The sequence below is a fragment of the Polypterus senegalus genome, chromosome 2, assembly GCF_016835505.1.
Source record: "Polypterus senegalus isolate Bchr_013 chromosome 2, ASM1683550v1, whole genome shotgun sequence".
In the NCBI taxonomy this organism is placed as follows: domain Eukaryota; kingdom Metazoa; phylum Chordata; class Cladistia; order Polypteriformes; family Polypteridae; genus Polypterus; species Polypterus senegalus.
Genome location: NC_053155.1, coordinates 194,988,216 through 195,011,445, shown reverse-complemented (window position 1 = coordinate 195,011,445; position 23,230 = coordinate 194,988,216). Strand labels below are relative to the sequence as shown.

Here is a 23,230-nt window from a genome sequence, read left to right as displayed (position 1 = left end):
TGAATATATCTATCGTTGGAAAATTTTCAGAAACAATCAAACTAATATGGACCCAAGTCCCTAAGCAGGGGTGTACAAATCAGCTGTCCAGATTTCCAAATTCTGGACAATCACTATAGACTCTCAAAGCCTGTAGGACTACCAGGTGTTTTGGATCTTTGATCCATGCAATATTTTCCTAATCAAAAGCAATTTGACAAAAGAGTAGACCCAATTCTTCATGTATGATCTTAAATCAGTCGATTTAAAGACCACTGCTTATTATGTGTCAGACTGCTGTAACAACCATCTAACATGCACATACCCACTAGTGAGCAATATTGGGAAAATGTACAGGAAGTCTATAAAGCAAGCAAAAGAAACAATGGCATTAGCTTATAGCAGCTGGGGGCAGTGAGGGTAAGAATGTCCTCTCATCATTTACTAAGATATAAATAAGGTAATAATTAATGCATGCTTTGTTATGGATGAAAAAGGAGGGAACAGGGTGAACTGTTCCAATACTAAAGGAACTAAACATCAGAGTTCACAAAAGGGTTTCTTGGAATCTTCAAAATTTAAAGACAATCACTTTTTTTGTTGAAGGAAGCTGCTGAATACCATGAGCAGTGAAAATCACAAATAAGGAAATCTGAGACAGAATTAAAAGTGACCTGTCCCTGGAATGCAAGATAGCCAGGCAAAGGTTGACATACTTTGGTTATTTTATGAGAGCTAACTTACTAGAAAAGTTTCTGATGCTGGGAATTGTCACTTGGATCAATAGTAGAGGATGGAAAAGAACATGATGGCTTGACATTGTCAAGTATGACACAGATTTGTGCATGAAGCAACTAAAGGAAACTGTCTGGGTCCAGAATGAATGGAGACAACTTGCCATTAGACTGTACGAAAGTTGATCCCGACTGAATGTATAAATAATAAAATAAACAAGTTGGTGTTTTTTTTTTCTTTTCCTCATAAATTAAGTGTTTGGGGTTCAGTATTTAATCAAAAGCCAAAATAAATTATTGGAAAACAACCCGAATTCCCCAGCATCAATCCATCCATCATCCAACCCTCTACATCCTAACTACAGAGTCACTGGGGTCTGCCGGAACCAATCCCTGCCAACACAGGGTGCGAGGCAAGAAACAAACCCTGGGCAGGGCTCCAGCCCACCGCAAATTTCCCAGCATTTATTGAATAATTTGGTTATTGCTTTTGTATAAGCAAAAGCTGTATTTTTGAAATCATGCTATTTCTGTTACTTTTGTTTTGTTTTTGCACTGTTTTAGTTTTGGTTAAAAAAAGATTGAGTAGCTTTATGTGGCATTCTTTTTTATTTTCTTTTTCTGTTAAAGATATTACTTTAAATCACTGTATATGAAAATAAAATATGAAAGACCACAGTTTCTGTTATAAGGAGAAAATCTATAGGACTAGAAATGCTTTTTTTTTCTTCTATTCATTTTTATTAGAGTTCCAAGAGCAATGAGTTTTCAGGGTATACATCAGTGCTGTGGTTTGTTTTGTAAATATAACCAATCAAGCAAATGATCCCCTGTTGTATTCAAAGATAATTACCTTCTTTCTGAGCACTGTATGATTTTATACAGCAGTTTTCAAATTGCAAAAATATATAACACAATTAACCACCAATAGCAGTATTATTTAATAGTCATAGTCAATAATTTTCTAAACCATATGTTTGAATTTGCTTTTGTTACGTTTAATGAATTATATGCTAAACTGACAGAATATATAAGCTTTGCATATACAGTATGTATAATTTGCATCCTTTCACCACAGTTATAGATCTAAATCATTTGGCTTTTAGTTCACTAATAATAATAATAATAATAACCAATAATGTTATAGTTGCCCACTAGATGGCAGAATTTATTTACTTTATATTGGTATCTGTAAAGTAGTGTTTACCGGTCATTGTGCTTCAATACTTTAAAACCCAGATCATTGATCATTGATAATTGAGATATGAAATATTGTGTTAATCACTGATTGAGTAATTGATTTCTTTAAAATATTTTTATGAGGTGTTTGTTTCTCCATCAATATTTAGGTCTTCATTTTTAAATTACTGTACTTTTATTCACTGTTGTTTGAGTCTACTCATTTACATTGTCTGCATAGTTTATCTAGGGATGCCTTTGTATCTTAACTTATTACCCTTTAGCTTGATGGTGTATAGTTTGTATCTTTTGAAGGATGTGAATTACATGTACTTATGCTTTTTCTTCACTAAATTTAAACAGACTCAGATTAATTTTTAACTAACCACATTTTGAGTGATATGGCCTGAATTACTTGACATTTCTAAAGGAACAAAGAATTATGATTTTTAATATAGAAACACAAGGCTGCATTGCATCTAGCCATGAAACAATCATGTTCTCATAGCTCATAACCTCAAATGGGAAGAAAATATGCAAAGTAGAACCACAGACAGATAAAAAAGAGAACATAATTGGTGATATGCATGTTTAAATTAGTCATGCCTTTTGCTTCATAACAATACCTTCTAGGTCAAGAAGGTTTCACGAGAAGGTGTTCAACTTGATGAAGAAATTCCATCACTTTGAAGATGACATGGCCAAAGGAGACAGTGGTTTTAATATGGAAATATTAGTTGATAAAATGAAGTCCATTGTAACTGAACATCTAATTGACTAAATACAGCAGAGCTATCAAGCTGAACTTGGTGCCATCCAGCTTGATCTTAAGAACCTTAAAGATGAGCAAAAGAAAATTTCAACAGAGTTTGAGAATCTCCAAAATCACGGATTGGCAACACAAATTAAAAAGTTGGTGGACCAGGTCACCTGCCTAAAATGCTGGAGATAATATAATGTTCGATATTGGATACATACAGTGGGGAAAATGTGTATTGAATGTGTTGATGTTTTTCTCAGTAAATATATTTCTAATGGGACTATTGAGATGAAATTTTCACCAGATGTCAGTAACATTCCAAGTAACCCACACATACAAAGAAGTCAAAACACATAAGTCCATAAATTATGTGTAATAAAGTGGAATGACACAAGGAAAAAGTATTGAACACACTCACTGAAATTTATTTTATACTTGGTAGAAAAGCCTTTGTTGATAATGACAGCTTCAAGATGCCTCCAGTATGGAGAAACTAGTCACACACATTGCTCAGGTGTGATTTAGGCCCATTCTTCCACACAGACTGTCTTCAAATCTTGAATGTTCCATTGGCCTCTTCTGTGAACTCTGATCTTCAGTTTTTCCATAGATTTTCAATTGGATTAAAGTTGGGTGATTGACTGGGCCATTCTAGTAGCTTTATTTTCTTTCTCTGAAACCAATTGATAGTTTCCTTGGCTTTGTGTTTGGGATCATTGTCTTGCTGAAATGTCCACCCTCATTTCATTGTTCATCCTAGTAGTTCCAAGTCTTTCTGAAGCTCTCTGTGTAGTGAGCATGCATACGGACCATGGCGGTTGAGTGCATTACTTATTTTTTTCTTTGAAACAACAGTACCTGCTAATTTCAGGTCTTTCTGAAGCTTTTCGCAGGTGGTACTTGGCTCTTGGACAATTCTTCTAATTGTTCTTTTGACTCCTCTCTCAGAAATCTTGCGAGGAGTTTATAGTGAAATGATGTTCTTTCCACTTCCAAATTATGGCCTCAACGATGCTCACTGGAACATTCAGAAGTTTAGAAATACGTCTGTAACCAGTGCCATCAGTATGTTTTGCAACAATAAGGTTGTGATAGTCTTGAGAGAACTCTTTGCTTTTACCCAATCAGAGATGCATCTTGTGTGATCCCGTGGTAATGAGAAACCCTTTTACAGGCCATCAATTACGACTAAACCTGCTGATATTAATTTGCACTGGTGGGGGCAGGGGGATTGCTTTCTAAGTACTGACAGATGTCAGCTGATTTCTTGACTTTCCATGACTTTTTGCATCTCCTTTTCTTCACATGTTCAATGCTTTTCCCCAGTGTCATTCCACTTTATTATACATAACTTAATTTATGGACTTATTTGTTTTGACATTTTTGTATGTGTGGATTACTTGGGTTGTTAAAAATTTCATATCAGTAGCCCCATTAGGAATATATTTAGTGAGAAAAACATTGACGAGTTCATTACTTATTTTCCCCGCTGTGTTAGGTGTTTGCCATACATATGGCATATGTTTAATAAACAGGAAAAATATCATATTAAATAATTCACTACCTACCTAGTAGTTACTGATTTTGATTACATATTAATAGTACATTGTTTGAGCACAGAGATTATGTCATAGGATTTCAAAGGTTTACTGATTTTTAACTATCCATCACTCCATTTTGTGATCCCACATTATCCAATACAACTTTATCGTTGATGTGTGGTAGTTAATTTGTATTAATTTGTCTTACATTATTCCAGATTTGAAGAGAGAAGCAAGCATTTGTCATATGCTTAAGCATCCACATATTGTTGAGCTACTGGAAACCTATAGTTCAGATGGGATGCTCTATATGGTCTTCGAATTGTAAGTTTTCTCAGATGTTCTCGAATTTAAAATTCTATAATAGAAATAAAGAGTAATATATAAGAGTGACATGAAATTTTATATGCTGATGTTATGCAAAAATGGTTAACATTGTTTTTACATATTTTAAATATTATGTATTATTTAAAATGCAGAGGGCTAAGCAGAAATTTGTAACATTGACATAAATAAACTAGAAAAATTTTTGTAAGACAGTGGGATTTGTCCTTTGGCCAAGCACTTCTTGCTTTCAACTTTTTTCGGTTGATAGCATTTAGTGTTTCTGTTAATGCTAGATTTTTGATCAACAAATGCCAATCTTTGTGTCATTATATTTGTTCTTTAGTGCAAAATTAAAATATTAGCATTTGTGTATAAGATTTTTATTTTCGGTAATGCTGTCAATTTTTCATCTGAAAGTGCCTTACCATGTGATCTATTTTATTGTATTACCATTTCACTGGAAAGAATGATTGTGCCTAGTATGCGTAAAATTTTTCATTCCACACAAGGAGTACCAGTAAAATTGTGGTGAAGGTACCTTATTCATAAAACAAAGTAAATGTAAGAATTTGGATTAGTTGTAGAATCAATTCAATGAGCAGGGGTACTGCCTGGATTAGCTGTAACCTCTGCAACGCTGCATTTCATTTCGTGAATTTGAGAATGTTTTGTTTTGTTATGTGCAACATTGCTTAGCATTTAGCTGCAAGTGATATGGTGATGTGCAAAATCAAACTTCTATGAAAAATATGTGCCTTATCTTGATTTTAAAATTTTTTTTTTTTTTTTACTGATTTTCCTATTTTATGTATTTTAAACCACCACATTAAGACATAAGCATGTACTCTTTTTGTTTCTTAAGTCAAAAAAACAAAGTGCATGCATGCTTTCCACTTGCAAAGGTTACTTTTTCACCACATATGGGTTTCAATTGAAATCTCTTCCACCCTAAAATAACCTTTAATAGCCCCCACATCAAGAGCAGAGGTTGCAGCTTAATGTGCTTTAAACAGAAATAGCAATACCAAATACATTAACACAGGGTGAACCAAAAAGAAGTACCACATTTCAAATGTTTATTCTATGAAAACACTACAAAATAAAATAAATGTCATTAGGACACAAGAAAGAGTATACAAAATAGATTTTTTTTCACCGTGTTTTAAAAATGATGTCTTCAAGGTGGTGGCCATCATTAACGATACAGTCATTGAGATGATTTCTGAACTCTTGCATGATTCGTTCGGTCATTTCAATTAGAATAGCATTGATTTCTGGCACATAGCATCCTTGAGGGCTTTAAGGTTTTAAGGTTGGTGTGTATATACCTTTGACTTGAGATAGTCGCACAAGAAGAAATCACACGGAGTGAGATCAGGCGAATGGGAAGGCCCCCCAACATTGCCGCACAGGGAGGGAAAATGTCTCCTGAAAAACTTGCATGGATCTCTGTGCCGTATGAGGTATTGCTCCATCCTTTTGAAACTAGGCATCCAACACATCCATTTCTTCCAGTTGGGGCTGCAAAAAGTTCTGTAGCATTTCAATGTAACATTCTGAAGTGACGTGACCGTTGCTCTCCCCTCCTCAAAAAAGTGAGGGCCTACAGTGTCGAATTCTACAACGGCACACCAAACAGTAAGACGCTTACTGTGCAGGGGTCTCTGATGAAGTTCACGAGGGTTGGTTTCAGTCCAGTAGGGAAAGTTTTACTTATTTATGCAACCATTCAAATGGAAATGTGCTTCGTCAGTGCACATGACGATGGCATCTCGATGAACACTTTGCAGAATGTTCACACACAACTCTCTACGGCTCTCCCAGTTTCTCTCAGTGAGTTCCGGCACTACCATCATTTTGTATGGATGGAAATTAAGGTCATCATGCAAATTCCACCCCAAAGACATGTTGGAAATGTCCTTGGCAGAAGTGTGCTGAACGTTTAGGAGACTGTAAAAATGATGCCCTTACAGGACTTCCTGTAGATTTTCTGTTCAATGTTGTACCAATCTGTCTAATTTAGCGACTTACTGAAGAATTGTTTTTCTGATTTGGGATGTCACCATTAGCAGCAATGCTGAAGTGCTTTCGGAAGGCATGCTTTGTAGTGATGATGGATTCATTGTTTTTGAGGAACGCTTCAACAGCGAAAGCACAGTGCACACTGGACCGACGCACCTTGTCAACTGAAAACTGCAAGGCATCGCCTATCAAAGGATCCCCACCCCAACCCACTCAGCTGCCTCTTCCTCACACAATGACCTTGAGAAATGTGGTATTTCATTTTGGCTCACCCTATATATATATATATATATATATATATATATATACATCCGTGGGTGACATGTTCCAAGACCTACCGGGAATAGTGGATAGTATTGAACCCTATGCAGTATATCAGTTATACATATCCATGATGAGGTTTAATTGTTAAGTTACACACAATAAGTTATTTCCAAGTTTGAAATACAATATGTTGAAATACTCGGTTACACTTGTGCTTTCGCTATCTAATGAATGTTGTTCTGATCTTTTAGCTGAACTCTCAAGGGACGATGGAGCAATGGAAAATATCTTGTACACACACACACACAGTTTAAACACATTTTTATGTTTCTTTCTTAATAAAATCTTGGCCTGTTGTGAGTGCTCATCAGCTTCTCTGTTCTTGTTGTTTTCACTGATTGGGAAGCAGTTCACATAGAATTAAGGGTTATTTTCATAACAAGTCCACAATAACGTGACAATGAATTTGGACAGCGAGTATGCTAGAGAAATGAGACAATCAGAGGTACAAAAATAGTGGGACAGATATCTAAGAAAGTGCACGAAGTAGATTGAAGTGGTATGAACATGTAATGAGGTAAGACAATGATTATGTGGGCAAAATAGTGATGTGAATGGAAGTACAAGGGTGATGAGTGAGTGACAAGGGCTGAGGTAGATGGATAAGGTTAAAGAAGATTTGAAGGAAAAGGGTCTCACAGGTGTAGGAGCGAGCTGTATGGAAAAGGTTGATCAAGCACATCGACCCCACATAGAAATGGAAAAAGAATAAGAAGTAACAACATACAGAATGCAGCAGTCATTTATTTTTAGAATTATCCATTTAACACTAGAATCTCTGAAGCCTACGAAAAAAGGCATAATGCCGGGCCATCTTAAATTCTTTTGCACCTCTTCATCAGCGTCTTTGTTTTGCAAAAGTGTCAGTCAGCACAAGCAGCCTGCTATCCCATTACCGGCACAGCTGACGTTCTCCCAGCTGAAGTCTGTTTATCTGGGTGTGAGGTGCCTGGAGTTGTACAGGGTAAATAATATATCATTATTTGGAATACATACATTTCATGTGTGTTCCATGTCTACAATGATCTGGATAAAAGTAGGATGACAGGAAATGCAAGACAAGAAATGTTAAACACATAACTAAAACAGAAACATTTTCAATGTTATTGTAAAAAATTGATAAAATGTTGACGTGAAGAATAAAGTTCAAATATCAAATACTTTCACAAAAGGTATAACAAAACAAATGCGCCTTTATTAAAGAATATAACCAGAATATAACCAAAGATAAATACATTTTTCAGTTTATATCTTGCTGTCAATATGTAAAAACCAAAGCCCAAATATCAATTGCATGTGTGGGCTAGATTTAAGAATGGCTGCCTAAAATTAAGAGGTAGTGGGATGCCGTTTAATCTCCATTCTTTTCACAAGAGTAGTGATGACCAAATTTGGTGCTGTGATTGATGCCTGGTCAAAACTATCTGTTGTACCAGCAATCAAAGGTACGATGACCTGTGACCACTACCAGACTATCATGCAACATTTGTGTTTGACAACAAAGAAGAAAGCGTGAAAAATGACACATTTGCATGTGCAGTGCTACTCCTAATTTAGGAAAAGATCCCAGTCGTCCCACAGGAGAAAGACTTTCTGAGACTGTGGTCATGAAACTGTTACAGAACCGTAACAACAGACAACATCATGTCACCTTCACTGGCTCATATACTGCTGCACTGCAACACAACTCTGCTTAGCACCATAAATAAAATGGAACTTCCACCTGCAGCTTACAGTAAATCTCTTCAGTACATGTGCCGTTCTCCTTGTTAGTGTTTATATCTGGCAGCGCCATGCTGACAACGCATATGCCCAAAATAGAAGTCTTCTGTCTGCATTCTCTTGTACCATGCACCATAATGCGGAAGTTGGACAAGACTAGAAAAAAAAAACGTGTTCAAATGACATAGCTTTTCATATAATGGCGTTTTCATGCAAGGATGTGTTTGTGCATGCATGAGAGAGGCAGAGACAGATTTGATATTCAAGTAGATACTAGAATATAAAATAAACACTTTCACAAAGATGTAATGAAACAAGTGTGCTTTTATTCATGAATAAAACTGAATAAAAAAAAATTTAAATGATAACAAGAAACCAAGAAGACATGATTCACCAGTGTTTGTGTGTCTGCTTATATCGCTTCAGCAGCAGCAAAACTTTACACCGGCTGTTACAGACTCAAAGCAAATGTATGTTTTTATTAAGTAATAGTAATAATAACAGAAGCTCACTACTGAAATGGAAAATATGAGGAAGACCCAATTTATTTTTAAAATTATAAATTTTTTATGTTATTATAGTTGTATAATAATATTATATTTATATAAAAAAATTTAAATAAATATTTATATATTTTTTGATGTAGTGTGTTTATATAAAAATTATATATATTAAAATATTTTTAATATTAATTTAATAAATAAATTTTGTATGTATATAAATTATTATTAATATAAAAATATATATAATATTATTTGTAGTATATTTTTTATTATTATATATATATAATATAAAATGTTTTTAATTTTATATATAATATATATTATTTAATTGTATAATATATTTTGGTATATTAATATATATATTTTTAAAAAATTTATATATATTTAAAAATAAATAATATATATATTTTTAATTATATAATATAATTTATTATTTAAATAATAATAAAATTTTATATATGTATTATGTGTTAAATTTTTTATATATATATATAATAATTAATTTTTTATATAAAAATGTGTATATATATATATAATTAAAATTTTGTTTTTAAAGGTTTATTAGGGATATATATATATATATTATATATGTTTTTTTTTGTTTGTTATATTTATATAATTATATAATATAATAATATTTATATTTTAATGTTTTTTATATATTATAATATATTATTTTAATTTTAAACTTAATAATTATTTTTTGTTTTTTTGTTATGAAATATTAAAATAAGATTATATATATATATAATTATATTATATATATATTATATTGTGTATTATATATATATATATATATATATTATATATATATATATATATATGTTTGTATATATATATATTATATATATATATATATATATATATTATGTATGTGTTATATATATATATATTTTTATGTATATATATTTTTATGTGTAAAATATATATATATATGTATATTATGTGTATATATATATATATTATTATAATATATATTTATTATAATATTTTGTATTATGTGTATATTATATTTATATAATATGTATGTATGTATGTTGTATGTGTTTATATATTTTATATATTATATATTAAAAAATTAAATATGATGTAAGGGGGGTTTTTTTATTTAAAATTAATAATTACCAAATTTTATTACGATATCATAATGATAATATTATTATTTATTAGAGTTGGAAGACCAAATTTTAAAAATTAAAGAGTTTTGTTCTATATTAACTATTTATATTTTAAAAGTGCATGAAAATTTCATTATTTTTACCAAAGGGTTTATTTTATTCTTAAATTTCCATTTAAACCCCAAAAAATTATTAAGAGGATGTGATTTTAAACAAATAAATTTTTTTATAAAAGTCGGTAAATTTTACCATTATAATTGGCCGCAGGGGCTTTTTATAAAATCAAAATTAAATTACAATTACGTATGTGACCAAAGTTTGAGGAAACCCCAAATTCGATACGAGGATTATAAATTGTTCTATGGTATTATATTAAGTATGTTTCAGCATTTAATAAGGAAGGGGGAATGGTGGTGGGGGGGAAACATAGAAATGTGAGCCGTGGATATATAAATATTAAGGTTTTTTTGTGTGATGTGTATATTTATTAAATATTTTATAAAATATTTAAAAAAATATTGTATTTTTTTACATGTATATATTAAAATATATAAAATATATATATATATTATATTATGTATTATGTATATATATATATATGTTATGTTGTGATATATAATATTTTATTTTATGTATTATTTTAATAAATTAATTATGTATTAGTGTTATATATAATATTATTTTATTAATTTGATTCTATATTATAAGGAATATGTGTAAAAAAGAGGGTTTAAGTTGTACATAAAATAATGTATTACTAATAATATTCATAAATAATAACAAAATGTAAAGTACATTTGAATATTGGCAACAATACAACCTGATAAAATGGTGATGTGTAATTCAGGTGGCACACAGACTTGCAGTTACTTAAAATGTCTCAGTTAAGGCATCATTGCCACATCATAAAATTACAAAAAGACAGTCGTAAGGGGGGGTGCAAACACGAATACCTCTCACCACTTGGTTTGCTTAAATTATAAATAAAGACATACAAAACATTTATCAGTTATATGAAAAATCCCACATCACAACCTCCACCGATAAAATGTTTTGTACAATGTCTTTATAACCAATGTCTTTAAATTGATTAAAGAGTCTGATGCATGACTCGTGCATTGATTGCGTATTTGCTCTCCCATTTTTAAAAAGTTGTCCCGACATTTGCCCATTAATCTATCTTCTTTATTTCAAAGACAATCTGAAGAATTTGGAAGCGCTCCTGATGACTTGTATCTGCTCTGGCTTGTCTTTAACTGTTTCTTTAGCTTTATGCAGTCTTCATATGTCATCAGATCTGGTGGTTCAAAATGAGACAAGTCCACACCTTCCACTAAACCCAGCCCACTACAATTTAGTCTATTTGTGAATTTTTAATCTGTGCTTTTTTGTGTCTAACTGCTAATTGAACCCCTGTCCCAAACTATCTGTTTAAGCATATGCAACTGTATAATTAACATCACAATTTGAAAGGTAACATACAGGTGCCAGTACAACCACTTCTGCCCAAGTGACGCAGATGTGCCACTATAAACTGTTCACAAACCAACATTTGTGGCCCCTCTGCACAAATTTGGGGTTGACTTAGTTGCCTCTTGTGCTTTCCTACCCATGGTACAACTCTTGACTGCCATCAGCCTTTACCAGTATAGGCTGGCATCACCATGAGACATCAAAGCTATGCAACCCCATCATTCCCCTTAGGCCACCCCTAGAGTTGTTTGCTCACCATATGCATACTTGTTGTGCTAAATCCTCAGTTCGGGGTTGGTCCACTGGTCCTGTGCCGACCACAGCCGACAATCTCAGCAGGGCTTCCATATTTTCCCAATTAGACTATACCAAAAACATGAGCCATATGTCTTGCAAATGTATCAGCTGCACCTGCTTTCCTGAAAAGTTCATAATTTTCTTAGTAACATTTTCCTTAATAGTATTAATTATATTAATTATCCCACCTAATTAATTAATCCCCAGAATGTATACTTATGAGCAAAAATTAATCCCTTATTTTGCTTTCCCTAACTGGTTTGTTCATTTTCCACCCTTGGGAATATAAATTTGCTGCAGTAATGAAAAAACCCTTTTCCTTTTAAACTATAGCAAATTGTGACTAGTCCTATTATTATTGCATGACTTGTGGACTTGTTACTCACTTAAACCAGTAAGTGTTTTTCCTTGCTGTCTCTTCAGTTCTTCTTCATGTCTTTGTCTTTAGTCTTTGTTTTTTGTCTTTGTCGACTTTTCCTCTTTCTTTTTTTCATTCTGCTATGTAGGCAGGTCTGAAAAATGGAAGGTGACAAAGCAGTTTCTGTCCATCTCATTTTTGTAGTTGTCGACCTGGTGCCAAAACTCAAACTTTGCTTCCAGGCATTCATTGGAACAGCTTGGCACTAGTGCCGCCACCCAATGTGCCAATGGGAACCAATCTCCTGCATGGATTTTACTTTGCTAATTGCCTTCACTATTTATTACCGCACCAAACCAAAGTCCATAAAACTTACTATAGAAGTAGCACTATTGCAAAAGGCCCGAAAAAATTTAAACAGAAATAACTGTTTTCCCCTTTTCCCGTCTTCCCGGGTACCTTCTATTTTTTTTTCATTGCCATGTGTCCTTTTTTTTTGTATGGTAACTACTACCTGAAAGTGTGGGCTGAAACCTTTCCAAAAATACAAGTGCCAGATCCAACATTTCTGCTAAAACTGACCTGTGTTCTTTATTAAAGACCAGCTACTTTTCTCCATTTTATTGCATGGTGAGTCATAGGCTGTTTTTTGAACAACTGCTCAGTCAGGTTTCGAATTACTGAACCTAGGGTGTGCTTTTAATTACTGCTGGCCCCAGCACAGCTGTTGGGGCCCTCACACCCCGTGCATTCCTGGCTTTTTTGGCTGAGCTTCCTGCTGCACCATCCCCCTCCTTTGTTCTTGGCTTGGCCTGTTTCAGTCCAACCAACTCCTAAACTGGTGCACTTTCTTTTTTAACTCAGCCATTCTTGCACTAGCACATTCAGACCTTTCACACAAAACATTTGAATTCCTTTCATTTCCATTCTTCCTTTTTAAATTCCACAATTTCTTTACTCAGTACCAATATGCCCAAAATCCAGTTCATGCCCCCCTGGGCAACAATTGCCATTCACACTCCCCCAGCTTCTCTGCCTTCTATCTGATCTCTTTGTCCCCAAATCAAATTTCAATGCAGCACTGGTTACCTTTCCTAACAGTGGTGAAATATCTATCAGTGTAGCATGCTCTTTAAATACTGGACAGGCCTCAGAATTACCTGGAGATTGTGGTGCAGTGGAGAAAAAAGGAAGAAACACCCTTGCTGTTTTCCTTCCTTTTATCCCTCTCCTTTTTCCCCACACTCACATTCCCACTCTTTTTCCCGAGCACTCATCTTTCTCATGTAAGTCACCCACCCATGTTTTAGAGTTCCAGTCCGATCTGTTACTACTGCCTAACTTTCACCATGGGCGGTTTACATTTCTTTTTTCCCCTTCTTTCCTGCTTTCTACTTAGCAGTGGATGTTCTACATGCTAAAACTTCACAATTATCCCCACCAACTGTTACATTTTTTAAAACTCTCCTCAACATTCACAACTTTCACTTTCATTCACTTTGCTATTTTCTTCCTTATCATGATCTTCCTTTTTACCAAAATACAAGCTAGTAACCCTTATAACAGCACCTGTCTTCTTTAAACCCCGATTCTGTTTCTTGCTTTTAATCCTTCCCGCCCCTTCCATTTTGTGGCAACTCAGCTCAGCTTCTGCTTTTCTACCTGAACTACAGGTTTCCCAGCTTTGCCTGCTTCCCTCTGCCTCCACTGGGAAAATGGCTGACTAAAATGAACTTAGCATTTCAAGTCTATAATTTACTCTAATACAATTTGCCAAATTGTTATGGGTTGGCCACTTTTGCCCTGTAAGCAAACATACACGTACATACACAAAAATTCTAAATGAATAAGTCCGTATGAATACCAATGCATGTCCCATCACTCCAGCACTTTAACCACTTAAATGGCGTATGAATGACGATGCATCTTTCACCACTCCCTAGCACTTAATTGGGGGCTCACACCACCAGTACTAACAAACATGCGGGTGTCCGGACACACATGAAGTCTCTACACTTTTTTGGTTATATTCCATTAGCAACCAAACAATGTTTTACTTCCACCACATTTGTACACGGGGTGCCCTAAAATTCAAATGCATAAACAAACACATACATCAAAACAATATTTGCAAACAGGGCAAAACTTGGTTACCCCAAAATTACCACCCCGCCAATTGTTTTATCTTGGTAGAGTAATATATGTATTGCTCTACTTTCCTTATTGATTATTAATATGCAGCCTTAGAATGCCTAATCTCACAGACTTACCACTGTTTATAAGATATTATTTTATATAACTTCTCCCACCTTCCCCTATATCTATAACCTCAGGCAATTAGATGTAGTAAAAAAGACAAGCAGGAGAAGTTACACATAAATAATGTATTACTGATAATTAAATTAACAAAATGCAAAATACATTTGAATATAGCAACCATACAACCATAAAATGGTGATGTGTAATTCAGGTGGCAAAAGACTTGGTTACTTAAAATGTCTCATTAGCATCATTGGTGCTCGCTTCCACATGTCTTTCAATATGGCTGCTGAGGCTCATCTGTTTGCTTACATACAGGTTGAGAGACCTTTCATCATATGTGGGTCAGAGAGAGAATGTGGTTGAGCAAGCAAATTTATAGTTCTTCAATTCTAGAACAATAGGACATCATGGTAAAAGGCCTCTGAGACAAATTCAACCAAAATCTCAGACCAATGAGAGAAATAGTACTTTTTAACACCTCAACCCCCAAGACCATATTTAGCTAACCTGGCTTCTGGGGGAGATCAAACTGGTTTAACTCATCCCCCAAATCCTGTCATAAAATTACAAAGAGACAGTCGTTAAATTTGGGGGGGTGGGATGGGGTGCAAACACGAATACCTCTCACCACTTGGTTTGCCTAAATTATAAATAAAGACATACAAAACATTTATCAAGTTATATGCAAAATCCCCCATCACAACAATGTATGTGTATTATATGTATATATATATATATATATATATATATTTTTATTATATATATATATATATATATATATATATTATGTATATATATATATATATATATGATATAGTATATATATATATATATAATATTTGTATATTATATATATATATTATGTATATATATATATAATGTTATATAATATATATATATATATATAATGTATGATATATTATTAATGATATATATATATATATATTGTATGTGTATATATATAAGGGATGTATATATATTATCACAAATTGTAGTATAACATATATATATAGTATAACAATATGTATAAATAAAATATATTACCATGTAGTATATAATATTTATATATATATGATATATATATTATTTATATTAATATAACGTATATAAATATATATATATAGTATGTATATTATATATATATATATATTATATATTTTGTATTATATATATAGTATATATATATATATGTATATAATATATGTATATATATATTGTATGTATATGATAATATATAAAATAATTAGTAAAATATTAGCCTGATAATATATTTTATGAAACAATTATTATATATAAATTATAAATTATTTTTAAAATGTTTTTTTTATAATTACTTAATACAATATATTTATTTTGTATATATATATATATATATATTTTATATATATATATATATATTATATAATAATAAATTTATTTATATAAATATTATAAAAAATGTAGGTATAAAATGTTAATAAATAATAGAAATAGAGGAAATATAAAATAAATAAGTAAATTAATAATATAAATAAAGTAATCCGATGGGTATAGGGGGACCAAAAACCCCAAAAAATCCAAAACTGGAGAAAAAATAAAATGAAGGTTCGCCGGGGGATTTTCTTGGCTAACAAAAAACTTGCCGCCCAAATCCAAAACAATTCTTTACAATCATTTACTTATTTTTAAAAAGTTTCCTTTTTTTTTTCCTTCTAACACACCTTTTCCCCCGGGTTTTTTTTATATATATATATATATATATATATATATATATATATAATATAATAATAAATTTATTTTTTATAACATTTTTAAAAAATGATCAAAGGTTTTTAAAAAAAAATTTGAAAAAAAAAACCAAAAAAAAAAACGTAACATAATTCATAGTGGGGAGTCCATCCCGGGGGGACAGAAAAAAAAACTCAAAAAGGAGTTTGTGGTTTCAAAAAGCCCGCTGTGCTTGTCCCATCTCGTATGGCGTCCACAACTGTATTTAATGTTACCTAAGACCTGCACTTAAAAAGTTTCTCTTGCAGTTTCGCTTGAGTTTGTGCCAAACACCACCCTGACCATCTCATCTTCCTCTGCATAAGCATGTCCTTCACCCGTGAATATTTAGCTGGGCAGTGTTTCTATTGGATTGCCGCTTGACGGACGGCCTTATATGGGCAGAGAAGTTCATTATAGTATATGGACGAAAAAATAGGTTCCAGTTAACTATTACGAGAATTTCAAAATGAAAACCTGCCCAACTTTGTAAGTAGTTGTAGGACGAGCCTGTTAAATTTCAGCCTCTACCCATGGGAAGTTAGAGAATTAGTGACGATTCAATGAGTCAATCGTTAGTCAATGCGAGGGCCGGCCTTTATTAGTAACCATACTCAAAAAGGCAAAGCCCTCACCGACTGACTGACCCACCCACCGACTCATCACTAATTCTCCAAGTGCCCGTGTGGGTGGAAGACTGATATTTGGCAGGCTCATTCCATAACTTCAGCGAACACATCTCTCTATACTATATAATAGAAAAAGGCAACTTTCCTTTCTTTACACCTTTTATCCCAAACCAAAGCCTTTCTCTCTTAACACTGCAGAGGACACAAAACTAATTTTTCTTTAATTGCTGTACGCCGGTAAGCGCATTACCAGAGGCAGAAATGTGGACGCTCACATAGAAATGTAATTTCTATACCACAGCCGCCGTAGCGCCTCTTTCAAAGGATCTACTACCTAGATGATCCATATACATTTTATTGCTGTTAGCCTCACCTACCTGTTCTGTTGGCGTCTGGCTTTAAAATGCTTCATCTAACCACCCAGTAGCTCAATGTATCTGTACTTCTTAAAACGTTAATGTTTTACTGTTTAATAAACTTATAGACTATTTTATTATTTTTCCCTTTGCACTCAGAGCAAAGCTATACACACACATATAGACACATACATATATATACACATATAGACACCCCATTCACATTATATATATGTATATATATATATATATGTATATATATATGCATATATATATATGTATGTGTGTGTGTGTGTGTATATAGAATGTATATATATATATATGTATATATATATGTATATATATATATATATATGTGTATATGTATATATATGTATGTATATATAGTATATATATATATATATATGTATATATATGTATGTAATATATATATATATATATATATATGTATATATATATATATATATACATATATATATATATATATGTATATATGTATATATATGCATGTATATATATATATATACCGTATATATATATGTATATATATGTATATATATATATGATATAGTATATGTAGTGTGCATATATATATATATATATATGTATATATTAAACATATATATATGTGTGTGTATATATATATGTATATGCATATATGTATATATATATACATATATACATGTATATACATATATATGTATATATGTATGTGTGTGTGTATACGTATTATATATATACATATATGTATATGTATATATATATATGTATGCATATATATATACATATATATATATTATGTGTGTGTATATATATATATATATTATATATGTGTATATATATATATGTATGTGTGTATATATTATATATATATGTATATATATATGTAGTGTGTATATATATATATATATATATGTATGTGTGTATATATATATATATATATGCATGTGTGTATATATATATATATATATGTATGTGTGTATATATATATATACATATGTATGTGTGCAAAGACACATTATATGTGGCTGCATGTGCATATTACGTACGTATGCACATACGTACAAGTAATGCATGCGCACACACACACACATACGTACGTACGTGCATGTACCATATATTACAAAAAGTGCATGTCGCATGCATGCATGCACACACACACACATTGCACATACTGCATACACACACACACACATTAATACGCATTATTACTGCACGGCCATGACATTATTAGCATATTATTATTACATGTATTGCATTGCATATTACATACATATATATACATACATATATATATATATATATATATATATATACATATGTATATGTACATGTATATGTATATATATATATATATATACGTATGTATGTGTACATATATATATATATACATACACATATATATATATATATGTATTGCATATATATACATATATACACATATGCTGCATGTATGCGTACATACATATACATATACATATATGTACACATATACACATATGTGCTGTATAAAATATACATATATATACATATATATGTGTTGTATGTATATATACATATATATACATACATATACATGTATGCATGTGTATATACATACATATACATATACATACATACACACATACACACACACACATATTATACACACACACACATACACATACGTATGCATACACACACACATACACATACACACACACACACACACACATACGTACGTATGCACATACATACACACACACATACATGGTTGCACATATACATATACATACACACATATTGTACGATGGTGCATTACGCACGTACGCGCACACACACGTACGCACGCACACACACACACGTACGCACACACACACGTACTGCACGCACGTGCACACACACATACGTGCACAGGCCGCACGTGCACACACACACACTGCACGCACGTACGCACACACACACAATGCACCGCACGTGCGCGTGCGCACATACACATTAATGTCCAGAATGCGCAGCACACACACACACACATACGTGCACGCATCACGTGCGCACACACAATGTGCACACACACACACACGATACACACACACGCACACACACACGCACACACACGCGATATCACGCACGCACACCATACGCATCGCATCAGCACGTTAACACACGCACGCACGCACGCCATCAATCATCAATAATACACGCACGCAACAGATTGCACGCGCATTAATACCGCACGCACGCACGCACGCAATAATACAATACGGGCTGCATGCATGTGCATACATACATGCATGTATGTATGTGTACATATACATGCATGTACGTATTGCAGTATTGCATATACACATACACACATATTATTACGGCTGCATGGCTGCATGCATGTGCACACATGGCTGCATGGCATACATGCATGCACATACATATACATATACACATATGCATATACATGCATGTACGTGCACACACATACACATACGTACACACATACGTACGTGCACACACACATTACACACATACGCATGTACGCACACATACGTACGTACGCACACACACACACACACACACATGCATGCACACACATACAGTAGCCGCATGCACACACACAGTCACACACACACACACACACACACGGCCACACACACATATTGCATGTACGTGCACAGTACACATATTGGCTGGCCGCACACACACATGCAGTATTGCAGTGCAGCACATCCACACACACATCCACACATACGTGACGTACGTACGCACACACACACACATCAACATTACTAATACCACACACACACACACATACACACATACACACACACACACATATATACAACACACACACACACACACACACACACAACACACACACACACACATGCACGCACGTACGCACACACACACACACACACACACACACAGACACACACACACACACACACACACACATACTTAACACACGCATACGCATTATTGCCCGATCCTGGTAGAATAATATATGTATTGCCCTACTTCCTCTCCTCATTGTATTATTAATATGCAGCCTTAGAATGCCTAATCTCAGACTTACCACTGTTTATAAGATATTATTTTACATAACTTCTCCTCACCTTCCTCTATATCTATAACCTCAGGCAATTAGATGTAGTAAAAAGACAAGCAGGAGTTAAGTTACATAAAAATAATGTATTAATAATAATATTCATAAATAATAAATAAAATGTAAAGTACATTTGAATATTGCAACAATACAACCTGATAAAAATGGTGTGATGTGTAATCTAGGTGGCACACAGACTTGCAGTTACTTAAAATGTCTCAGTTAAGGTGCATTGCCACACCATAAAATTACAAAAAAGACAGTCGTAGTGTTGGGGTAAACACTAATACCTCTCACCACTTGGTTTGCTTAAATTATAAATAAAGACATACAAAAATTTATCAAGTTATATGCAAAATCCCACATCATCACAACAACACTCCACCCCGATGAATGTTTTGTACAATGTCTTATAACCAATGTCTTTAAATTGATTAGCAGTCTGATGCATGACTCGTGCATTGATTGTATTTGCTCTCCCAGTTTTAAAAAGTTGTCCTTGACCATTTGTCCATTACGTATCTTCGTGAGTTTCAAAGACAATCTGAAGAATTCTAAAGCGCCCTGATGACTTGTATCTGCTCTGCTTGCTTTTAACTGTTTCTTTAGCTTTTAGTCTCTTATATGTCATCAGATCTGGTGGTTCAAATGAGACAAGTCCACACCTTCCACCAAACCAGCCCACTACAATTTAGTCTATTTTGTGAATTTTAATCTGTGCTTTGTGTCTAATCACACTAGACCCCTGTCCCAAACTATCTGTTTAAGCATATGCAACTGTATATTCAACATCACAATTTTGAAAGGTACATGCCACAGGTGCCAGTACAACCACTCTGCCCAAGTGACAGCAGATGCCACTGCATAAACTGTTCACAAACCAACATTTGTGGGTCTCTCTGTATTAATATTTAGTTGACTTAGTTGCCCTTTGTGCTTCCCACCATGGTACAATCCCCTTGATCACATCAGCCTTACCAGTATAGGCTGGCATCACCACCACGAGACATCAAAGTATGCAAATCCTCATCATTCCCTTAGGCCACTCCCTTTAGAGTTATTGTTTGCCCACCATATGCATACTTACAAAGCAATACCTCAGTTCAGAATTGCTCACTGGTCCTGTGCCTGTACCACAGCCGGTTACAATCTCAGCAGGGCTCCATATTTCCCAATTAGGACTGTACCTAAATACTGAGCCCATATGTCTTGCAAAATGATTGCTGCACCTGCTTTCCTGAAAAGTTCACTGACTTTTCGGTATACATTTTCCCTTAATAGTATTAATTATGCATTAATTATCCCACCTAATTAATTAATGTCAGAATGTATACTTTATGAGCACAAAATTAATCCCTTATTTTTGAGATTCCTAACTGGTTTGTTCAGCCCACCCTTGGAATATAAATTTGCTGCAGTAATGAACAAACCTTTCCTTTGTAAACTATAGGGCCACAGGACTAGTCCTATTATTATTGTGCATGACTTGTGGACTTGTTACTCACTTAAACCCCAGTAAGTGTCTTTCCTTGCTGTCCTTCAGTTCTTTCTTCATGTCTCTTTGTCTTTAGTCTTGCTTTTTGTCTTTGTCGACTTTTTCTCCTCTCTTTTTCATTCTGCTATGTAGGCAGGTCTGCAAATGGAAGGTGACAAAGCAGTTTCTGTCCATCTCATTTTTTTAGAAGGTTTAATTGGTGCCAAACTCAAACTTTGTCATATCTATTGAACAGCTTGGCACCAGTGCCACGCCATAATTCAATGTGCGAAATGGTAAACCCAATCTCCTGCATGGATTTTACTTGCTAATTGCCTTCACTATTTATTACCTGCACCAAACCAAAGTCCACATAACAACCTTACTATAGAAGTAGCACTATTGGTAAAAAAGGCCAGAAAATTGAAACAGAAATAACTGTTTTCCTGTCTTCCCAAGCGCCACTCCTTCTTATTTTTTTTTTTCATTGCCCATGTGTCCTTTTTTTTATTGTATGGTAACTACTACCTGAAAGTGTGGGCTGAAACCTCTCCAGAATACAAGTGCCAGATCCAAAGATTTCACAAAACTGGACCTGGTGTTCTTTATTGTGACCAGCTCACTCTTTTCTCCATTTTATTGCATGGTGAGTCATAGGCTGTTTTTTGAACAACTGTTCAGTCATCAGGTTTCTCAATTACTGAACCCAAGTGTGTGTGCTTTTAATTACTGCTGGCCTCAGGCCAGCTGTTAGGGACCCCTCACACCCTGTGCATTCCTGGCTTTCTGGCTGAGCTTCCTGCTGCAACTATCCCCATCCTTTGTTCTTTTGGCTTGTCCTGTTTCTATTCAAACCAACTCCTAAACTGGTGCACTTTCTTTCTAACTCAGCCATTCTTGCACTAGCACATTCAGACCTTTTCACACACAAGCATTTGAATTCCTTTTCATTTCCATTCTTCCTTTGTTTAAATTCCACAATTTCTTTACTCAGGCACCACATACAATATCCAGTTCATGCCCTCTAGTCAACAATTGCCATTCACACTCACCAGCTTCTCTGCCTTCTATTCGATCTCTTTGTCCTAAATCAAATTTCCACGCAGCACTGGTTACCTTTCCCAACAGTGGTGAACATCTATCAGTGTAGCATGCTCTCTTTAAATATTTTCGACAGGCCTCAGAATTACCCGGAGATTGTGGTGTAGTGAGAATAGAAGAAAACACCCTTGCTGTTTTCCCTTCCTTTGATCCCTCTCCTTTCCTCACACTCACATTCCCACTCTTTTATCTGAGCACTCATCTTTCTTTGCTGGAGTCACCCACCCATGTTTTAGAGTTCCAGTC

The 23,230-nt window shown here is 33.7% G+C and overlaps 1 protein-coding gene across 11 annotated transcripts in view; it reads left to right on the top strand.

Moving 5' to 3' along the window:
• The window catches only part of caska (calcium/calmodulin-dependent serine protein kinase a), a 509,789-nt gene that overhangs the window by 132,360 nt on the left and 354,199 nt on the right, over window positions 1–23,230 (top strand). For all 11 annotated transcript variants that reach the window (XM_039745129.1, XM_039745125.1, XM_039745124.1 and 8 more), the window contains exon 3: window positions 4,412–4,517. In XM_039745129.1, the coding sequence (XP_039601063.1) occupies window positions 4,412–4,517 (106 nt within the window). The remainder of the gene's footprint in view (window positions 1–4,411; window positions 4,518–23,230) is intronic.